Genomic DNA, 22,593 nt, shown 5'->3' on the forward strand with positions numbered 1-22,593 from the left:
AGCTCTTCTCCAGACAAAATCCAAGTTTTCACAACAAAATTTTATATATAAAGAATAATAAACAAAAAAACTTAGTAATTGACAACAGGAAAAGTCACTTTCATTTATCGCTTTATTTCATGAAGAAATTTTAAAGAAAGTTTACTACAATAACGCACAACAAAACTCAACTATTTACAACTTAAGCTAACAACTACACTACTGTCTACTTTGTCAGTGATTTTGTATCATTTTTAGTTTTTGTTTGGTTTAAAGCTTTTCTTTGAGCTTAGCCAGTTCAGTTATTTCTTTCATAGGCTGAATTTCTGAAAGCATTTGAATTTGTTGACAAATTTACCAGATTTTTCTGCTTTCAGAGCAAGGTCATCTGCTGATGAAGTTAATGACAAAATATGATTTTCCAGTCTTCATTTTATTCTTATTCAATTTTTCTACCTGTTCAAGGTCTTTCTCTTCAGTTTTTGTCTGTCACTCTTCTCTTTGCTTTTCCAGGTACATTTCATACCTCTGTTTGACCATGGAGCATGAGACAATGAAAAAGTTGGTTATTGGTATTTGACACATGCCTCCTACTACCTTGACCTGGTCACAGATGATCTTCTGCGCCACTAGACTCATTCATGTTCTCCAACTCTATTTCCTTGTTTACTGAGAATCTTCCTTCAATACTAGCCTGCCATTGAGAGAGTACCAGAACAGTCCTCACAATTTAAAGCAGGTTGCTCTAATAGGAGTCAGTCATGTAGGTTGCCAACAGTTAGATAAGCCTGTCATTTTCACTAATAAATGTTGAAATTTCTACATTATATCTATTATTTCTATATTATATAAAAATATACATATATAAATAAATAACATTAAAATTTACATGCTATTAGTATTTACGATTAACTAGAATAAAGAAAAACAAATTTCTTATTTTAAAAATGAAGGTTTTTTGGTCTCATTCTAAACATTCACAAATTGTTAAGGACCAGAAGTGACATGTTTCAGCTTCATCTCATGGAATTTCCTTGTAGTTTTTATATTGTTTTATTGTTACAGTTCATTTACTTTTGGTTTTGTGTACGTTAATTAACAAGTTTAATTATTTTGTTACTTAACATTGTTCCATTTTTAGTTTGTTAATTAATTTGTTTCTTTTTTTTCAATTGAGTAACTGATTATAATTGTTCAGGTATAGTATTTGTGTATTATCATTACTTTACATTTTTAGTTTGTTAATTTGTTTCTTTTTTTAATTGAATAACTGATTATAGTTGTTCAGGTATAGTATTTGTGTATTATCTTTATTTTACATTTTTAGTTTGTTAATTTGTTTCTTTTTTTTGACTGAATAACTGATTATAATTGTTCAGGTATAGTATTTGTGTATTATCATTACTTTACATTTTTAGTTTGTTAATTTGTTTCTTTTTTTTGACTGAATAACTGATTATAATTGTTCAGGTATAGTATTTGTGTATTATCTTTATTTTACATTTTTAGTTTGTTAATTTGTTTCTTTTTTTTGACTGAATAACTGATTATAATTGTTCAGGTATAGTATTTGTGTATTATCTTTATTTTACATTTTTAGTTTGTTAATTTGTTTCTTTTTTTTGACTGAATAACTGATTATAATTGTTCAGGTATAGTATTTGTGTATTATCTTTATTTTACATTTTTAGTTTGTTAATTTGTTTCTTTTTTTTGACTGAATAACTGATTATAATTGTTCAGGTATAGTATTTGTGTATTATCTTTATTTTACATTTTTAGTTTGTTAATTTGTTTCTTTTTTTTGACTGAATAACTGATTATAATTGTTCAGGTATAGTATTTGTGTATTATCATTACTTTACATTTTCAGTTTGTTATTTGATTTGCTTCTTTTTCATAAACTGATTCGACAATTTCTGGGACTAACAATTCTTGTGAAGATCATAGTTCAAGTCTAGTATTCATTTTTGTTATTATTATTTAAATTATAGGTATAGTATTCATGCATTCATTTTTGTTGTTATTATTTAAATTATTATTTTTTATATTTCGTTTGTGAATTTATCTGCTTCCTTTTCATAAACTGCCTTAGCAATATATGCTCTTACGGAGACAGTCTTTTTTTACTTGAAATTTTTTCATTGTTGATAGAATTATTTAGCGTCCCAAATTATGTCATGCAAAAAATGCTAATTTTTGCTTAGTTGATGCTAGCTATCGCCTTTGCAAACTATATAAATGCTTAATATTTTAATTAATATTTAAAAAAAATATTTTAATACTATTTATTTCGATTTTGAATTTCACTTCAGCTACATCTGTAAAGTATATAGATAGCATCTAACAAGTTTCAAGATAAAGGGGCGTAACTCTTGAAGCAACACTACCGGAAATAATAATTTCAAAAGAATGTATTTATTTGGATTTTATTTTTAATATTTAAAAATATTTTAAAAGCATTTTAATTGATATTTAAAAAATATTATAATAGTATTTACTTTGATTTGAGTTTTAATATTTCAACAAAAATTTTTACTGAACATAAAAACATTATTTACATCACTCAATAAAAAAACATATTTACATACCTGTTCATAGCGACTTTCAAACTCCATTGAACACAGGCCACAGCTTGTTTTACCCCCCGCCACAGTAACCACAGCAGGCTTATGGAAAGAGCCAACACCTGAGTAAAAATAAAATGCAAAACATACAGCTTTTAAAATCCACAACAAACTAGTTTAGTTTGTATGTATTATGAATGGTTGTGTAGTCAGCAAAACTTGCTTGACTGATTAAATTAAAAAAAAAAAAAAAAAAGATTTCACGTTAATACAACCTTCAAGAAGATTGTATGTTCAATTTTCTCTTCTAGAGCATCATCACCAAAATGATAAAAATAAAACATATCTTACAAGTTTTCTATGATTACGGTGGCTTTCCCCAAAAGCTTCAGAAAAAAATTAAATAGAAAATGACTTTCGTATTATTTGGATTCATCGGACTACTGTTCTCATCTTGAGTGTGATTTTTATAGTTCAGTCGATTAACTTTCGACCTTCTCCAGGTGTATCCTGTCAAACTTGGGAATGTTTCTGTCAAACTCGGGAATTTGGATGGAATTTCATGAATGATTTTCATTTAATAAAAAAAATTGTCAACATTACTCAATTTTCAATGTTTTCATTAAAAATGTTATATTACAAAAAAAAATGCCTAAAATTAAATTTTATACATAAAAATATGTTGTTGCTGTCAAAGCCATTGTATATTACTCTTAAAAAAACAAACAAAAAAACCCTAGTTTTTTGGGCATATGTATGCAATGTGATGAGGTACGGAGGTAACAACTCATCTATTATATAAAGGGCAGTTGTTTTCATGTGTAGTTGAAAATAAATAAAATACAAAACAAAGATCCACAAAGTTGATATATTTTTTATCAGCATTGCTCCGGATAGAATAATATAAAATTTAGAAAAAAATGATTCATTTTCTGATGGTCAACCGGGTCGGATTTTGTTTGAAGTGGAGGGATGGGGTGTGAGTTTTTCAGTGTTATTATGTACGAATTTTGACAAGAAAATGCTGACTAATTGCATGATGAATTAATTGTAAAAGGAGAGTTGACTGTGTGTATGTGTGTGCATGGGTTGAGTAGAGGAAAAAAGAGGGGTGAGGAGAGGGATTATGGGAAGATCTGACACTTGATTAAAAATAAAACGCAAGACATACTGCCTATAAAACCAACAAAAGATGAGTTTGGTTTTGATGTTTTATGCAGAAAAAAATTGTCAGATTCACACTCAAAAATTTAAAAAAAAAAAAAAAAAAAAAGATTCGATTTTAATACAATCATCAAAAAAAAATCAAACTCAACTTTCTCTTCTAAAATAATTGACTAAACATCACCACCAAAATGAGGGAAAAAACATACACACACACATTAAAATATCTTCTATGATTAGAGTGGATTTTTGCAGAAAATATTTTTCATTTAATAAAGAAAAATTTACCATATTAATTGATTTTCTAATGTTTTTATTTAAAAAAAAATATATTGTATATGGTAAAAGTACATAAAATTAAATTTTATACATTAAAATGTTCCTGTTAAAGACATTGTATATTAATTTGCGAGGAACAATTTATCAGGCATGTGTACACAGTATGATGATGTACAGACTTAAAAACTCACAATCATAATAATATATAATTAATATATAAAAAATATATTATTAATACATACATAATTTATAAATAGTATACAATTAATGTATAATTAATATACAATTAATATAGGATACATAAATAATATACAATTTATACATAATTAATATATAAATAATATTTAATCAAAATATAAATATTTAATCAAAATATAAATATTTAATATATAAATAATATATAAAAATATATAATTAATACTTAAACAATATATAATTCCTACATAAATAATACATAATATATAATATATAAATATATAATTAATACATAAATAATATATAATTAATACAAATATATAATTAATACATAAATAATATATAAATGATATATAATATATAAATTATATATAAATAATACATAATTAATATATAATTAAGGCAAGATAAGATGGAGAGAGAAAAATTGAAAATAGATGAAAAAGAGAAATAAAAGGCAAACTCTATAGATTTAGCAGAAATTAGAATTTTCTTACATAAAAAAAGTAAATTTAAACCCATTCTGGAGAATATATATTAAACAATTTAAACAGAAATCTTTTTCTGAAAGAAAAAAGAAAGCAGAAATCTTTTTTCGAAAGTAAAAATAAAAAAGCGCAGAACTCACATCCCTGAATATTACTGGTATAATTACATGATGAAATTCTTCTATTCAAGTAAAAGTAAATCTTTTATGGACATTGGAAAAGTATTTTAGGCTGCTGCTTCTAACACCAGTCTCTCCCTCTTAGACAGGGTTGGAAAAATAGGTCTCTGCAGTATCGTTTAAACTCCAACCCCTGTTCCATCATGGCAATGTTGCATTCCTGTGCCTGTTTTACAAATATTTTAATGGAATGTGCTCTGATGAAACCACAACACTTGTGCCTCCTCAACGTACATACTTCCAACCATCCAAACAAGCAGCAAAATCCCACTCCTTCATTGTTGAGATCCCTAGACACTGGAAAGGTTTATACTGTAATAATTTCTTCCCTCAGATTGCTAAACTTTGGAATCCCCCCCTGCTTCCCTAACTGTACTGACATGCAGAAATTTAGATGCAATGTGAACAGACATCTTGTTACTCAACTCCCTACATAGTATCCCTCAAGATATGGCCCCAAATAATAGCCCTTCATGTTGAAGTGGCAATATCTTGTTTAGAGTTAATATGAGTAAAAAAGAAATTAAAAAATACCCCTCTCCCAAGAGGTAAAACCTCTGTAATACTAAAACCTACAAAGCAGCTTGCTAGCCATCTTGCTATTGCTTGTCACCTGCTATGTGGCTGCTGACTTTTAGTGCATCAACGTCGCAAAACTGAAAGACATGGATTTGCATAAAATCATGAAGGAAAAATTTGAATAGAATTTGATGGAATGTAGGAGAAATTTAAAATGTACTCAGTGGAAGCAAAATTATTTGACTTTAGAAAAACGAAGTAGAAAAATGATTTAATAACAATGCCCCTACCATCCAAAGCCAAACATTTCGTCATGTTCAGTGTAATTTCTAATAGAAATTCACTCCTTTAAAACCAACCAAAATTCACACAAGGAATACATCTTGTTTTGGGGTGAAAAAGAGTAAAATAAACAAACAAAAAAATATATTTACCAGATTCAGGATCTGATTGGACAGGATTAGGTCCCATGACTTCTCCCATAACCTGTGCTGGACTGACCGATGGGTCACAAGCTGCAAGTTGCAGTCCAAACAGTTTTGGCTTGACTTGGTCCACAGAATAAAACGGGCAGCTGGAATAAACATGGGGTTCACCTTTTGAGAGCTTCGTACTAGGCTTCGCAGACTGCATGGCCTGGAAAAAAAAAAAAGGAAAAAATGGTGGTGTTTCTTGACGTACAGTGCACATTGTTAGTAGTTCTTGTTTAGAATTTTCCCCATATCAAAAAACAAAAATAAAGAAAAATCTGGACAAATACAAAGAATGAATGGAATCAAAACTCATTTTATTTGGTGTGAGTAATTTTCGAGCACAGAAAAGGGAGTTCACTTCCTTTACAGCAATCTTGGCAATATCCTCAATGTATTTGCTCCAATTCATGTTGCCTATGAATGTTATACCAAGGAGTTTGAAGGAGGAGCTCTCAGTTATGCTGTTATTAGTTAGCTGAGAAGGTTTCCATAATTGTTATAGGAAAGAAGTTTAGTCTTAGTAGCATTAAATGTTACCATCCATTTACAGCCCTATTCCACGACAGACTGAAGGTTGTTTTCTAGGGTTTATGCCATTGCCATGGATATACATCCTTCAGGCGTTCATTTTTCTGCATTCTCTGCAGTTTCATTTGATGTTCTGCTTCACATTTAAAATTAAATTCATTGGTTCTTCACTAGAATTTTCCCCTATATTAAAACATAAAACTAAGAAAAATTTGTATGATATACATATCTATGATGAAACGAAAATATCATATTCCAAAAATCACATAAATTGTTTGTAAAGAGCCACACGTTGATGCATATTTTATTTTATTCAAATTAAATTAACGTTCCTATATAGAACTCACACCCTTGACGTTATTCTCGCGTTGCCTAAGCACTGTTTCAACATTTCAAAATACAACCGCTGAGATACAACGTGCAGCTCTTTACAGACTTTTCTTTCTCCAACTTTACAACATAGCAAGAAAGAAGAAAATAAAAAAAGAAAACAACATACTGAGGATGGAGTTTGGCTCCGAAATATATTTATCTTATAAATTTCAAACAAGTAAAATATTTGTTCATTTTCCTAATATTACATTGTGATTTGGCTTTCAAATACACTTGATGTGTATTTTATTTTATTAAAACAATTGTGCTTCAATGTCATCTTGATGCATATTTCATTTATTAAAACAATTGTGATTCAATGTCATGTTGGTGTTTATTTTATTTTATTAATACAATCATGCTTCAATGTCATGTTGATGATTATTTTATTTTATTAAAACATTTGTGCTTCAATGTCATGTTGGTGCATATTTTATTTTATTAATACAAATCGTGCTTCAATGTCATCTTGATGCTTATTTTATTTTAATACAAATCGTGCTTCAATGTCATGTTGATGCTTATTTTATTTTATTAAAACAATTGTGCTTCAATGTCATGTTGATGCGTATTTCATTTATTAAAACATTTGTGCTTCAATGTCATGTTGATGCGTATTTCATTTATTAAAACATTTGTGCTTCAATGTCATGTTGAGAAAAGTTGGTAAAAATTTACAAAGGAGAAGATACAGTAGTCGAGCATGTGTCTAAATTTACTTTAAATTATTGCATTGGTGCATTTATTACTTCACTTGGTATCGATTCCAAGGTCCAGGGATTCTTATTGAGAAGGCAGTCTTCAATCGGCTCGATCAAAACCAGCAGTGAGAAAATTTCATATAATATCTACGTAGTCCTCTTTCTGGTACAGGAGTGAATAAAATGTTCTGAGGTATATTATAATGCCGATTGAGGAGATAGTAGGTTAAAAACAGATTACCATGTAATCCTCCGTGCTCAAAGGAGAAAAGGTTAACCTTTTTGAGTCGGTTATCATAAGTCCGATCCAATAAATCCTGCGCCACTTTAGTCAATCTTTGAACTTTCTCCAGATGCTGGATATCACATATTAGATATGGGGGAAGAGGCTTGGATACCATACTCTAGCAGTGGTCTGACGAGGGAGACATAAAGAGGGAGAAATATTTAGGAGCGAGTTAAGAGAAAGAATGTCATTTGAGAAATAAGATACTCCTTGCTTTGTTAGCAGCCTGAATGCAATGTTTAGATGACTTGAAGGACGAGTCAACCAGACTGGAGCAGAGCAGTGTCATCACCGAAAGTAAGAGACAAGTCAGAAGGAGAATTCACTGCAATATGGTAGCATTTATCAACATTAAAATCTAAATTGCATTCAATAGATCATTTCCATGCACGATTGAAGGTTAGAGTTGAGATTGTCAATTTCGCTTCTACAAGCTACTAATTTGACATTGTCTGCAGTCTAGTTTTAGTATAGGAAAGTCAAGATCTAGATAAGAGTGAGAAGTGATCATCTTGGAGGAGGTCTAAAAAAAAAAAAAAAAAAAAAAAAAAAAAAAAACAGAAAAGGGCTCATTCAGCTAGTAAAAAACTAATTTAGCTGGGATTATTTTTAATGTTTTGATTTTTAAAGATGAAAGATGTTTTTCATAATTCTATGAATAAAAACGTTTTTCTTTTTTAACAATAAATGAAATCTAAAGAATATCATTTTAGTAGAGTAAAATGCTACAATACAATAAAATGCAGCCATCCGTTTGTTTTGAAAAATAAGAAGAAAACTATTCATGCTGCTTTTTTTTTTTTTATCGACAAGATGATTATCTTTGCCGATAGGAAAAACTAAAACTCAAAAACAGCTGTTTCTTTTATTATTTAATAGCGGTGAGTACCTGGCATTCCCGGGGGTGAAGAGGTTGGGGGGGATCAAAACAACAGTAGGCAGCCCCAGTGGAGGAAGGTGTTAAAAAAAAAAAAAAAAAAAAAAAAAGTAAGTAAGCAGGCAGGCAGGCTCGAACCCGTAAGGCGAATGAGGAAAAGAAGGTTGGTTGGTTGGTTGTTTTTGTTTTACAGCATATCAACCCTTTTCGGGTTATTTAATGCCGAATCCAAAGATTTTGAAGAAAAAAATTTTTAATAGAATATATTTGTTGTTTTCAAGTCGGTTTCTATTCAACCCATAGTTGGAACCCTAACAGGTACTACCACTCCGGGTCAGAGTGGACCTGGGAGCAATGGTAATTAAAGGGTGGCTCCACACTCCCCAAAGCCCACAAGCTGGGGCCTCACCACTGGATATAGTTTAAGGTCATATCCAGGACCTCCATTGAGGAACTTTTACCCTCTGCAGGGGGGCAGTCGGCATATTCTAATGCCCCACCGACAGGGCTAGGAAAAGAAGGAAAATAATGTCTTAGCTAATGCGTTCATTGCAAAACTGGAAATTGCAAGCGTTGGAATTAAGGGTAGCCAATCGAAAGGCAAGGAAAATGTTGACAAAAAAAGTGACCCCCTCCTTGTAGAAAACGGCCCAGTTGACGGTGAAGGAATTAATGTTCTTGACCAATTTTTTTATATTTGTTGTCCGAGAGACCGAGCTTTAAAATTATACCGATTTTGTCATATTCCAACACGCCTGTCGGAAGTTTTTGCAAGACATACAAACACACACATTTTATATATTAGACTAGTGGGGGTACCCGGCGTTGCCTGAGTGTGTGGAGGTGATGTAATAAGGAACTCTGGGGTGGGGGAGGAGTGGTAGTAGCGGTGGGGCGGGGTAATCAAAACAACAGTACACAGCCCGGATGGAAAAACCTTGTTGCGTTTTTCGTTTCATATTCCGGCGATTTGCTCTGTAATTTTTAGATATGTTACTATTTGTGACATAACAATTACGTAAGTACAATTTATTTTACTTGAAATTCAATATTTTTTTTATTATAATACAGAAGCACCAGGTTTTTGTTTTCTATTTTTGTTTTTAATTAGGTTAAATTTGTGACCTGCACTATTTTCTTTTTAAATAAAAATAATTGATTAATTTAATGTGTACGTTAATATTTTTCAATAACAAGTAAGCATTTAATAAACTTTTCCCACCATTTTAATTTTAACTGCTATATTTCACAACAGACTACACTCATAAGAAAAAAAAAAAAGAAAATGGGCCAAGAGTGAAAGAAGGAAGAAATCGATTTTCAATATTTTTCCATAAATTTTTGTTAATTTTAACTGAAAATTTCTATTTTGCAGATCATTATTATTATAGCATATAATAATAAGTGGAAAAATTAATCCTAAATATGGTAGGACCGCATCTTGGCGAGGATATAAAAACCGAATTGCAGGAATAAGACAGTCCAAAATGACTTACAAGCAGATTTTTTATATTTTAAGAAAAGAAAAAGTGAAAACATCTTTCTGTAAGTGAAGCGAATTGGTCAAAGGTTTGAAGTTGAATGCTTGGTAAAAGGGAAATCTGGATCTGATCGGCCTAGAGCATTCACTTTGAAGGACGACCACAGGCTTAAATTAACTGTTTTGAAGGATTGAAAGAAAACTTATGTTGATCATAGCAAAGAATTCAAAACAGGGGCTGAAAATTCTCTTTCTAGATATATAATATCTAGACAAATGAAAGAAATGGAATTTTCTTCTAAAAGGTGTGCAAAGAAGTCATTTTTATCTAAGAAGAACATCATTGATAGAAAGAGATTTTTCTCGTATTATGGCAAGAAAGATACAGACTGGTTCAGGAATGTTTTCTGGTCAGAGAGATCAAGATTTTGTCTTGTTATTGATGCTCCCAAATGGTGCAATCAGAGAACTGGAGAAAGATTTTCACCAAGTTGCATAAAAACGACAGTTAAACAGAAATAATGGTATGGGGAACTTTTACTGCAGCAGGAGTTGGGGAACTTATTAGATGTGAGAAGTCAATCAATGCAAAAGACTACATTCGAATATTAGAAACAGGACTGTATCCAGAAGCTGTGAATATTTCAGAACATTATTTTTCAACACATTAATGCTCCTGAACACACTGCTAAAGTCACAAAAAAATGTGATATTTTAGCCAGGTCAAATCCCGATTTAAACCCAATCGAGAATATTTGGTCCATAATATCTCATACATTGGATGGAAGAACCTTTTCGAACAATGGCAAACTGTGGGAAGCAGTGTACAGCAAATGAAATACCATCTCCTCTTCAGTGTTCCATTTTGGTTGAGAGCATGTCTAAAAGGATTGATTTTTAAAGAAATCAAAAGGGAATGCGGTTCCATCCAAAGCATTTATTAAAGTAAATGTCTTGTCCTGTGTTATTAGTCTCGTTTAAGTTTCCTTGTTGAATTGTTCTTTGTTCAATATAGCTTTTAGCGCAATAAAATTTATAAAATTTGTTTGGCCCATTTTTTTTTGCTCACGCAACCCTTTTAATATAATTGGAATTTAAAAAATGTTTTTTTAATAGTTTATTAGTTATTAATCAAATATAATTATATTAGAGTAATAAACTAAAAATAACTACAACAGAAAATACAACTTATCGAATAAAACATTTTTAACGTTTTTTTAGTCTGTCGTATAACAAACTGACTTATCGCCCTTGTTGCTGTCACCATTTTGAATTTCAAAATGGTGGCCCGTTTTGGGTTTGTATTTGTATACACATAGATTCAAAAAAGTTGTCAAAAAACAAATATATGACAAATAAATGTTACCAAAGGCACAATAAGTTACTTTTCTATCTAACTGGATACTTTTTTTAAATGTTTTTATTTAATGTAACATGTCTATTCAGCTCGAAAAACAGTGTTTACCCGATGTATTGGAAAATTCAAAATGGCGGCCGACTCTTTTTTTTTATTACATTTTCACCCCAAACAAGGCAAATTGCCACTTTGGTGTAGGGGGCTACTATCAGGGGCAACAACTACTGGGGTACTATGTTGGGATTTGGGCAGCAAGGTGTCGGTTCACGTTACACTTGAACTTCTGCACGTCAGTACTGTTGGGGAAGCAGGGACCTGGGATGGAATTCCAGAGTCTAGCGGTTCTGGGGAAGAAACTATTGGAGTAAAAAGATCTTTTACATCTAGGGATCTCTACAGTGTGGGGGTGGGATTTAGTAGCCTGTCGGGTTTGTCGAGGGTGCACACGTCGTGGGGGCACAAGTGATTGCAGTTCGTCAGAGCATTCACCACTAAAATACTTGTAGAAAAGGCAGAGGGATGCAACATTTCGTCGATGGGACAGAGGCTGAAGCTTAGATACCAGTTCAGGGCCTATCAGGTTTGCGACTCTCTTTTGAACCTTGTCAAGGAGCGAGAGACTAGTAGCAGATGCACCAGCCCAGATGTGGCAGCAATACTCCATACATGGGCGAATGGTGGCCTTATAGAGGTACAGGATACTTTCGGGTGTTAGTAGATTTCTAGCACGGTAGAGAGAGCCCACCTTTCTTGCAGCGGCCCTGGCAATGCCTTCAATGTAATTGTTCCAACTCATGTTTCCTGTGAACGTTAGGCCAAGGAGTTTGAAAGATGGACTCTCAGATAAAGAGTCGTTGGCCATTGCTATGGGTGGTAGAGAGGGTTTCTTGTAATTATTGAATGAAACTAGTTTAGTCTTGGCAGCATTGAACGCGACCAACCACTTTTGTCCCCATTCCACTACAGATTGGAGGTCTTCCTCTAGTGTTTCTGCCATTTCTTTAGAAATGTGGTCATTCGTCTTCCTGTCGTGCCTGCCATAGAGTGTAGTGTCATCAGCATATATACCCATCTCAGAGGCAATGTTGTCGGGGAGGTCATTTATGAATATCAGGAACAATAGAGGTCCAAGGATAGAACCCTGGGGCACCCCCGCATTTATATCATATTGTTTAGATGTACGACCGTCGAGGACAACCTGGATTTTTCTCTTTGTTGAACACGATAAGTTTGGGAAAATGAGTTAAAAATTAAAAAAACTATACAAAATACTGTTAGAAACCCACCGAATATATGTCACGGTAACATATTGAGCGAGTTTCTAACAGTATTTTGTCTCATCGCTGCAATGTTGCATCCCTGTGACTATTTTTAAGTATTTTTAATAGAACGTGCTCACTGCTCCGATAGGCTCATAGCGCCTGTGCCCACTCGACGTACATGTCATACTCCCGACCAACAAGTAGCAAAATTCAATCTTTTCACTATTGAGTTCCCTTGAAAGCCTTAGTTTCTTCCCTCAGGCTGCCAGACTTTGGACCCCCACCCCCGTTTATACATCGGGTCTGAAGTTGACTTCTTTTTTTTTTCTTAAACAAAAGTGACTTTGTTTGATGAAATTGTGTTTGGTGTACTCGTGAATTATTTTTTCTAAAAAATAAAATTGAATAAAGTTTATTTTTACAAGAATGTTTAGACATTTACCTAGCAAATAAGCATAAAAAATATATATGAAAAACCGCGTTTATTATTTAAAAAAAAAAAAATCCAAATTATACACCGCGTATGAAGTCAGTTTCATTTAAGAAAAAACAAACAAACAAACAAAAAAAAAAAACAACTTCATATCCGATGTATAATTTGGATTTTTTTTAAATAATAAACGCAGTCTTTCCTATATATTTTATGCTTATTTGCTAGGTAAATGTCTGAACATTCTTGTAAAAATAAACGATGTATAATTTGGATTTTTTAAAAATAATAAACACATTTTTTCCCATATATTTTTGTGCTTATTTGCTAGGTAAATGTCTGACCATTCTTGTAAAAGTAAACTTTATTCAATTTTATTCTTTAAAAAAGATAATTCATGAGTACGCCAAACAGAGATTTATCAAAAAAATTAATTATTGACTTCAACTCCGTTGTTGGATATTAAAAATAATAAACGCGGTTTTCAATATATAATTTCATGTTTATTCGCGAGATAAAAGTGTAAAAACAAGTTGTTTTTTTTTCTGTATAAAGTTGTTTTTATGACAATGAAATTTGGCCAGTGGCATACTTTTTGGCGAGCTGGTGTCCCAAAAAAGAATCACCCGGTGGATTGTATTTTTTTTTAAAAACGAGCAGATTAATTGATAACCTATTTTTTCTTGTTCGTTTTTAATACAGTTTAAATGAAAATGTTAAAGAAAAACTGTTATAAGTTACATTTTTTATATGACAGAATACATTTATTTTTTGTATAGAAAAAAAAAATATGATTAATAAATACATAAATGTGCTATTATCAAATTTTTTTTTTAAATCAATATAATATAAATTTTATAGTGCTAATGCTCTTCCATAAAAATTACAACAAACACACGAACTGATGACGTGTTTTTTGTTAAGATTGATGACGTAGTACACAACAGTTTGGAGGTACCTATTGGCCAATATTATATAAAAATTATGTTACGCCGAAAGTTTCACATTTTTGCGAGCAAGGAAATTATTAAAATCTTGCATTTTTTTTTTTTTTTTTTTTTTACAAGGCTCGGAAGCCACTCAGGGATGAGGGTTATTGTGTGTACAGTACGTTAGTGTTGGAGATTTGATAAAGTGTCTTACTTAAAGAGGGGTGGTTCATCAGGAATGTGTTTACATTGGACTTGAAGACATCCAGGTTGTAGTCAGATGGGAAACAGGCAACCAGAACAGAGTTCCACAGGCATGCACTTCTAAGAAAGAAGTTTTGTTCATGGAATTTTGATTTTGGCACAGATAAAGAGTGGGGAAAATTTTTGACAGTGGTTTCAGCTCAGTGGGTGTTTATCGTGAAAGATTGTCGAGGGGGGACCAGAGATTGGAGTTCAGATGAGCACCTGCCATGGTAGTAACGATAAAACAAAGACAGGCTTGCAATGTCTCTCCTGTGGGAGAGAGGTTGCAGGGAAGAGAAAAAGGCATCACCCACGAAGCCTATTTTGTACTCTGTCAAGGCAGGATAGGCTGTTTTTAGCAACTCCTGCCCAGATGTGGCAGCAGTACTCCATCTTTGGACATATTTGGCTTTTATACAGATAGAGAATTGCATCAGGGGTGAGATATTTTCTGGAGCGGTAAAAGAATCCAACCATTTTTCCAGCGACCTTGGCAACTGACTTGATGTATGTGTTCCATTTTAGGTCAGGAGTAAAGGTCAAGCCCAGAAGCTTATCAAAACATGGAGCTTCCCCAAGACGAGTGCCATCCATTTCAATTGATGCCAGATGGGGATCAGAGCGTTGATGATGTAAAGATCGGAGCTTAGTTTTAGATGCATTAAAAGTAACCAGCCACCTCCTCACCCACTGTACCATGCGCTCAAGATCAGAGAAGCGAGAATCTGAGAGAACTTTGTCATTTACGGCCGTTGATGTGTTGCCATAGATGGTCATGTCATCAGCAGAGACGTCAATGAATGATTTAAGTATGTGTTTTGGGAGGTCATTGATATATATCAGGAAGAGAATTGGGCCTAGGATGGACCTCTGAGGGACTCCAGCATTAATATTGAGGGCCTCTGATTTCTGCCCATCAACCACTACTCTTATGAGCCTATCGGGGAGAAATGATTTAATGATCGAGAAAACATTTCCAATTATACCGTAGCTGGAAATTTTGTGAAGTAGGCCCTTATGTCATACCTTATCGAAGGCCTTTGATATGTCAAGAGCAATTGCCCTAGAGAGGAAGCCTTTGTCAAGAGATTCGCTAATCCTATGAGATATAACAGTTAGCACATCTGCTGTAGATCTGGCAGAATGGAAACCATATTGCGTGTCACTAAGGTCGTTGACTACTTCTCTATTTAATATGGATTCCAGCAGCTTACTCATGACACACAGAGACTTATTGGTCTGTACTGAGAGGGAGAGGACTTATCAACTGAATTCTTAAATACAGGGCATACTGATGATATAAAAATTATGCGAAATCTGTAATTAAAAAAAAAAGTAGAAATATTTTTGCTATTATAATTTTTTTGTGTGTGTGAAAATATTAAATAAACAATGCTTAATTCAATGGTAACATTGGCAGTTCGAGAAATTCAATTTTTCATTAATACGGACTTTAGGGTCTTTTTTCGTAATGTTCATGTAAAATTATTTTATTATTGTTTATTATTACAAATTACGATGCTTTATTTATATAAAAAAAAAAGCAAAAATAAATTCTTGCGTTTTTTATTTACTACTGAAACCCATAACTTTAGTAAAGGTATTTTGTTTAAACAAAAAATAGATTTCCACTAAGATTTAAATAAAAAAATAATTATCGCGGAATATAATGAACTAATCATTTTCATTAAGAATAATCAGTTCATTATATTCCGTGATAATTATTTGATAAATACTGAAAATTTTATTCAAATTGGTTAATTTCCTGATTTTTGGTGAATTTTTAAGTAAAGGGAGAGGTCAAAATGTTTATACATTTTGAGCGACGGCATTCATTTTGCCCGTACCTAGTTAAAATGTAATATGACTAACAGATATCTCGCTGTTCAACTTCCCATGATCCCAAATAATAACTCCTTATCTTTAAGTGATAAAAATGCTAGGTACTCCTTGGGCGTTGAGTCCCATAGCGGCTAGCAGAAAAAGAAAAAAAAAACTTTTTTCTTTTTATATTCATAAAGAGTAAAACTTTTTTTTCAAAATAAATAAAGAATGTGACAAATAATCGCGACGTGCATATGCGTCAGGAAGGGAGCGACAGCGACACTTGTTTTTTTTTTTTTCTGCTGGTCGCCATGGAACTCACCGCCAAAGGAGTGCCAAATGCTATAATAATAACCTCTTATTTAACAATACCTTGTTTGACATGAAAAAAATTTTTTTAACAACAACAACAACACCCAGTCAAAATTTCCAAGTTGGCAGCCATAACAAAGTAGGGATTTTCTTTTTAACCCTAAAAATCATATTTACTATTACTTACGAAAGAAAAACGCCAATCGTCCACGTGGAGACAAGTCTTTGTTATAAGAAAAGAAATTAAAAGAAAGGAAGAAGTTGAATGAAAATTGCATCACCAAAATCCATTCATTTAATCTTACATAGTATTTCGTCATATTAGAAAATGTTATAAGAACGCATTTTGAAAAGTAAACAGACAAATAAAAATCAACATTAATCCTAGCAGCTGTTTCTACTTTAGGGTAACAAAGTAAGGGAGATAATTTTGCAACTTATTTTTCGATGCTTTTTCAACAAAAAATGCTTTTAAACAACTAATTTCTGGTAAAAACATTATTACATACTCATGAGTCATAGCGAAATTTGTATAAATTGCGAAAATTTTTACAGTAGATGTGCTAGATGTATTTTTTTAACAGAAAATCATCCACAATTACGTTTTGAAATACGTTAAGAGTCAAGAGAGATAAGTCAGTTATAATAAATTGGATAGGTTTATAAAATAAATACTGAAAGTTTCGGGTTTGTTTTACAATAGATTTAGGTACGAAAAAGTGGTAAAAATAAATATATAACAAATGAATATTCCTATTTACTTGCCTCCCTACGAGGGCAGAGTTAAACACAAGGTCTGTTTTTAATGTGGGGGAAAATCCAGCTGAATTTTCCCATTTCCTTCTCCGCCACAGGCGCCACGGCCGCCACACCTGATCAGCAAGTTGTTGTCGACTTCCTTGCATTATCGATTTTTTAAAGCTCTAATTAATTTTTGGTACTTGTACAGTTTAATCAAGACATCAAAAATGAAAATATCGAAAAAAAAAAGGTTATATTGCACGTATCTGTTATGGAACGAAGTTCTCCGAAAAAATGTTCGGGTTTGTATTATTACTGTACACATAGATTCGAAAAAGTTGTCAAAAAACCAAATATATAACAAATAAATGCTATCAAAGGCAAGATAAGTTACTTTTCTACCTAACTGGATATGTTTTTATCCGTGCTGAAATAATAACGTTATTATTTTAAAAGCCATTCTTAACATGGGGAGGGGGTGTTTTGTACCGATTCTGTATTTTAACTTTACAAATGAATAAAAAAAAAAACATAAAACTTTAATTAAACTTGGAAATACGATTTAAAAAAAAATAGCGCGGATCAGTAAGTGCATTAGCACCGTTTTTTAGTGTTTTTAATGTAACATGTTTATTCAGCTCGAAAAACATACATTGTTTGTTTACCGATGTAATGGAAAATTTAAAATCGCGCTCGAATCTCTCTTTGACACGGTAAGCTTGGAAAAATGGAGTTATAAATAAAAAAACTAGACAAAATACGGTTAAAAACTCGCTCAATATATGTTACCGTGACGTGGCATAGGTTGACATATATTCGGTGTGTTTTTAACAGTATTTTGCATATTTTTCATTTTTAACTCATTTTCCCAAACTGACCGTGTCAAAGAGAGATTCGGGCGCCATTTTAAATTTTCCAATACATCGGCAAACACTGTTTTTCGAGCTGAATAAACATGATACATTTAATAAAAACACTAAAAACATATCTAGTTAGGTAGAAAAGTAACTTATCTTACCTTTGATAACATTTATTTCTTATATATTTGTTTTTTGACAACTTTTTCGAATCTATGTGTACAGCAATACAAACCCGAAATTTCACTTAATTTCATCAAGTAGTTTTTTTGTTTTTTTTTTTTTTACAGCGAAAAAACAATTTGTTATGATACCGAGCAAAAGGTTCGATTTTTAGGAAGAAAAGCTAGTAATAAAAATGGGGAGGGAGTATCGGCGTTTTACATGGAGTTATTTCCCCGTGTCATATCAACAAATTCCATAATGGCTGACCTCAACGTGCTCTCATAAGAACGTGTTTTTTTTCCGATATATATGTAACAAAAAAAAAAAAAAACTACTCGATCAAATTAAATGAAATTTATTTTCGGAGATCTTCAGTCCGAAACGGATACATACAATATAACCTTTTTTCGGCATTTTCATTTTTGAATGTCTTGATTAAACTAAGTACCTATTTTTATTCATTTATTTATTTTTTGGCGCTTGTACAGTTTAGTCAAGACATTAAAAAATGAAAATATCGAAAAAAGTTTAAATTGTATGTATCCGTTATAGAATGAAGTTCTCCGAAAAAAAAATTTCACTTATTTTCATCAAGTAGTTTTTTTTTTTGTTTTGTTTTTTTTTTTACAGCGGAAAAACACATTTTTATGAGAGCGCATTGAAGGCGGCCATCTTGGATTAAAAAAAAAAAACAAAAAAAAACATTTGTTTGAAGTTTAGAAATGCCAAGGGAGATAACTCCAGTTAAAACGCTGACATCCTTCCCCATCTCTAATATATTTCTTGCTAAAAATCGAACATTTTGCTCGGTATCATAAATCGTTTTTTTCGCTGTAAAAAAACTACTTGTGAAATTAGGTGAAATTTTTTTTTTCAGAGAACTTCGTCCCATAACGGATACATACAATTTAAATTTTTTTCGATATTTTCATTTTTTAATGTCTTGACTAAACTGTACAAGTGCCTTTTTTTAATTTTAAAATAAAGTAAAATGTTTCACTTTTAATAGCCAATCGAATTGTGTTACTTAAATATGGCTTTAACTTTTAAAAAATTCTTTTACAATAATTATTTTTTTAAATACTTAGTAATTAAATTCTTTTACAATAATTTCAATTTTTTAAATTCTATCAATATTTTATAGTAATAACGTCAATTTTACGATCCAATCAAGTGGCATTCTTACTACCGCTAGCAGTGACTGCTGTATGCTGTGCTATCCCATTTTCTTCATCATACTTCTGTTTCCCTAAACTGCAAGAGGGTCAACACATTAATTAGGATAGGAACAAAAATTAAAATTGCCTCATTCTAGAAGGATTTCTTCTCCACTGATCGAGGTCAAAAAAAGGTGAAGTGTAGTATCAGAACAGATACTACACTTTGCTCCTAGCATGGTTTAAACTGGTTTTAAAGTGGTTTTTAAATGTGAAACGCAAGTTGTGCTGAACATAGCGCCATGATGCTCTTGCCTTTAGAGTCTCGAGAATCGATCAAAAATCTCATAAAAACATATCAATAGAAATCAATCGGTAGTCATGCACTTATTGATCCGTGCTGAAATAATAACGTTATTATTTAAAAAGCCATTCTTAACATGGGGAGGGTGTTTTGTACATATTCCGTACTTTAACCTTACAACTGAATAAAAAAAACACATAAAATTTTAATTCAACTTGGAAATACGATTTAAAAAATAGCGCGGATCACTAAGTGCATTAGCACTAATCCACCGATTAAAAATCACCGTGACATTTATTCGATGGATTTCTGTTAAAACACCAAAAACTTATACAGGTAGGTAGAAGAGTAACTTATTTTGTCTTTGATAACACTTTTGGGTACTTAAATTACCGTGATGAAATAATGTTATTTTTAAATCTATTCTTAACATGGAGAGAGGAGAGTGTTTTGTAATTATTTTCTACTTTCACTTAACAATTTAATAATATAAAAAAAGATATCGTAAAACTTAAATTTAACTTAAAAACAAACGAAAAAAAAAATCACGGTAACATAAGTGGATAAACACCTTTATTTGTTTTACCACTTTTTCGTACCTCTGTATATCGTAAAACAAACCCAAAGTTTCGATCTTTGTGGCCTCCTCGGAACTAATTTATTATTTAACTGAAAAATTAATGGACTCTGGAGAAGTCGCGCGGACAGAAACCTCGACTTTTCGTTGAACTACAAACAATCCATACCAAACTATATTTTAGTATTGAGCACTATTGGTATTTATTTGCTTCTCCACACGAAAGCAAAATGTGACAAAAGGTCGTTTTTAATGTGAGGTGTATTGAACACTATTGAATCCGATAAATACTAAACTTACCCTGTAATAAGTCTAAACAAAATTCCATACTTCTGTATTGACATTCTTCGTTGAATGCCCAGGAAACGTCACTTCTGATTAATGCTTATCGGTTTTAAAATATGCAAACGAACTTGACTGTTTTTCATAATAACAAAATGTTTTAAAACTCGTAAGCATTAATCAGAAGTGACTTTTCCATAACATTTATATATTCAGGTCAGATAACGAATGTCAACAAAGAAGTACGTAACGATTATATATATATATATATATATATATATATATATATATATATATATATATATAATCGGTTGATGAAAAAGGTCAGGTGGTATCTATTTCAAAACATAAGCTAAAAATACACAAACACAATTTTAGAAAACAAAATTATTTTAGCAAACTGATGTAAATCCTTCGAATAAATAAAACTTTATATTGTTAATTCATTTAACTGTTTTCAATTATTTTTTTTAATTACTTACTGTTGTGTTCGCCGACATATATTCCTTGTTTGATCCGCCCGGTGTTCAGTAAAATGTTGTCCCTTCTCAGAATTAAGTCACGTGACATCCAAGGGATTCACTTTTCATGTGGTTAATCGGCAACGTTTCGATTTTACACAACAGTCTTATTTATTTATGTAGTAGAAGGGTTACTAATCAAGAACATGGATAACAAAATAGAAGAGTTTTAAAAAATGTAACAACTTCAATTTTAACTCCCTCCGCCCTATCTCTCCCCCCTCTCTCTCTCTCTTCGATTTCTCTCCGTTTTTTTTCTCTCTCTCCATTATATTTTGGATCAGTCTCTATTACTTTAATCAGCTCCTTCTCTGATATTTGCAAATCTCTCTTCCTCTCTTTCCCTTCCTCTCTCTTTCTATAACTTTCTCCATTCCCTTTTTCTCTTCTTCTCCTCTCGACATGTTAACGTTTGCAAATCTCTCTCTCTCTCTCTCTCTCTCTCTCTCTCTCTCTCTCTCTTTCTTTCTCTCTCTACCTTTATCTCTCCTCCAACTGTCCTCTGCCCCTTTCTCTCTCTGGCAACTGGCTCAATATACTATAATGAAAGTAAACAAGCAAAAAAAAAAAAAGAAAAAAAAAGCTGACTGACTGCTTAACCTAATTTTAGTAAGAATCAAAAACAGTATACCTTTTCTTTATTTCCTCCTCATGCACTAATTTGGTCCCTGCTGGCTGATCCCAAACGAATAAATATTATAGTACCTTTTTTTACAATACGGAATCTACTGATGCATGGGTTGTAAAGATATTGTGTAGTTTCTGATTTTTAGCCGATTACACACACACACACACACACACACACACACACACACACACACAGAATTAAATATTGTACCTATTTACAATGCCTCCCCACGGGACAGAGTTAGACACCGGGGTCGTTTTTTAACGTGGAGAAAAGGTACAAAATTAAAAATTGTCTCAGTCGTGAAGGATTTCTCCTCCACCAAAAGAGAACAAGAAATGGAAGGGCAGCATCTGAAGAACAGATACTACACTTTGATCTTGGCCAAAAGGCCAAGTAATGCACATGCATATTTCATATCCTAGTATCATCATCATCATCATCATCATCACTTTAATGTCTGTTTTACATACTGACATGTGTTGGACAGCATTTTATTCATTAGGTTGGTGCAAAAATAATGTTTTTTGACATTCAACTTCAAAAGATCATAACTCCTTTCATAATAAACTTTATTAATCCAAATAAGAACCATTAGAATCGACACATTTTTGCCAATGAGAAACAACTTTATTTATCCCATTAGCATAAAATACAGAGTTCTGTAAGCGATGAAATTATTCAAGGCCAATTCGGCATCATCTCGGCTTTTGGAGCATTTTTCGCACAGGAAGTTGTCAAGATGCTTAAAAAAGTGATAATTGGTGAATATCGTGGATGAAGCAGAGTCTCGTAGCCTAATTTGTTCAGTTTCTGCAGGGTCAGTTGAGTAACATGCAGACGAGCGTTGTCATGGAGGAGAATTGGTCCCTTCATATTGACCACTCTCAGGCACATACATTGGAGCTTCTGAT

The 22,593-nt window shown here is 32.1% G+C and overlaps 1 protein-coding gene across 4 annotated transcripts in view; it reads right to left on the reverse strand.

Annotated features, from left to right (window-relative positions):
* LOC145263888 (tRNA endonuclease ANKZF1-like) overlaps positions 1 to 21,483 on the reverse strand; it is a 62,132-nt gene extending 40,649 nt beyond the window's left edge. Inside the window, exons 1-3 of one of the 4 annotated variants that reach the window (XM_080120966.1) lie at positions 21,013 to 21,483; positions 5,805 to 6,006; positions 2,571 to 2,668 (exon numbers count right to left, since the gene is read on the reverse strand). In XM_080120966.1, the coding sequence (XP_079977092.1) occupies positions 2,571 to 2,668; positions 5,805 to 6,006; positions 21,013 to 21,030 (318 nt within the window). In that variant the 5' untranslated portion in view covers positions 21,031 to 21,483. Of the gene's footprint in view, positions 1 to 2,570; positions 2,669 to 5,804; positions 6,007 to 16,634; positions 16,815 to 17,212; positions 17,348 to 20,548; positions 20,741 to 21,012 lie in introns of those variants that run through there. The other 3 variants (XM_080120967.1, XM_080120968.1, XM_080120969.1) reach the window with 3 other exon arrangements.
* Positions 21,484 to 22,593: the final 1,110 nt, after the last annotated feature.

Source organism: Euprymna scolopes, chromosome 39 (assembly GCF_053919585.1).
Source record: "Euprymna scolopes isolate OS-2025 chromosome 39, ASM5391958v1, whole genome shotgun sequence".
Lineage (NCBI taxonomy): Eukaryota > Metazoa > Mollusca > Cephalopoda > Sepiida > Sepiolidae > Euprymna > Euprymna scolopes.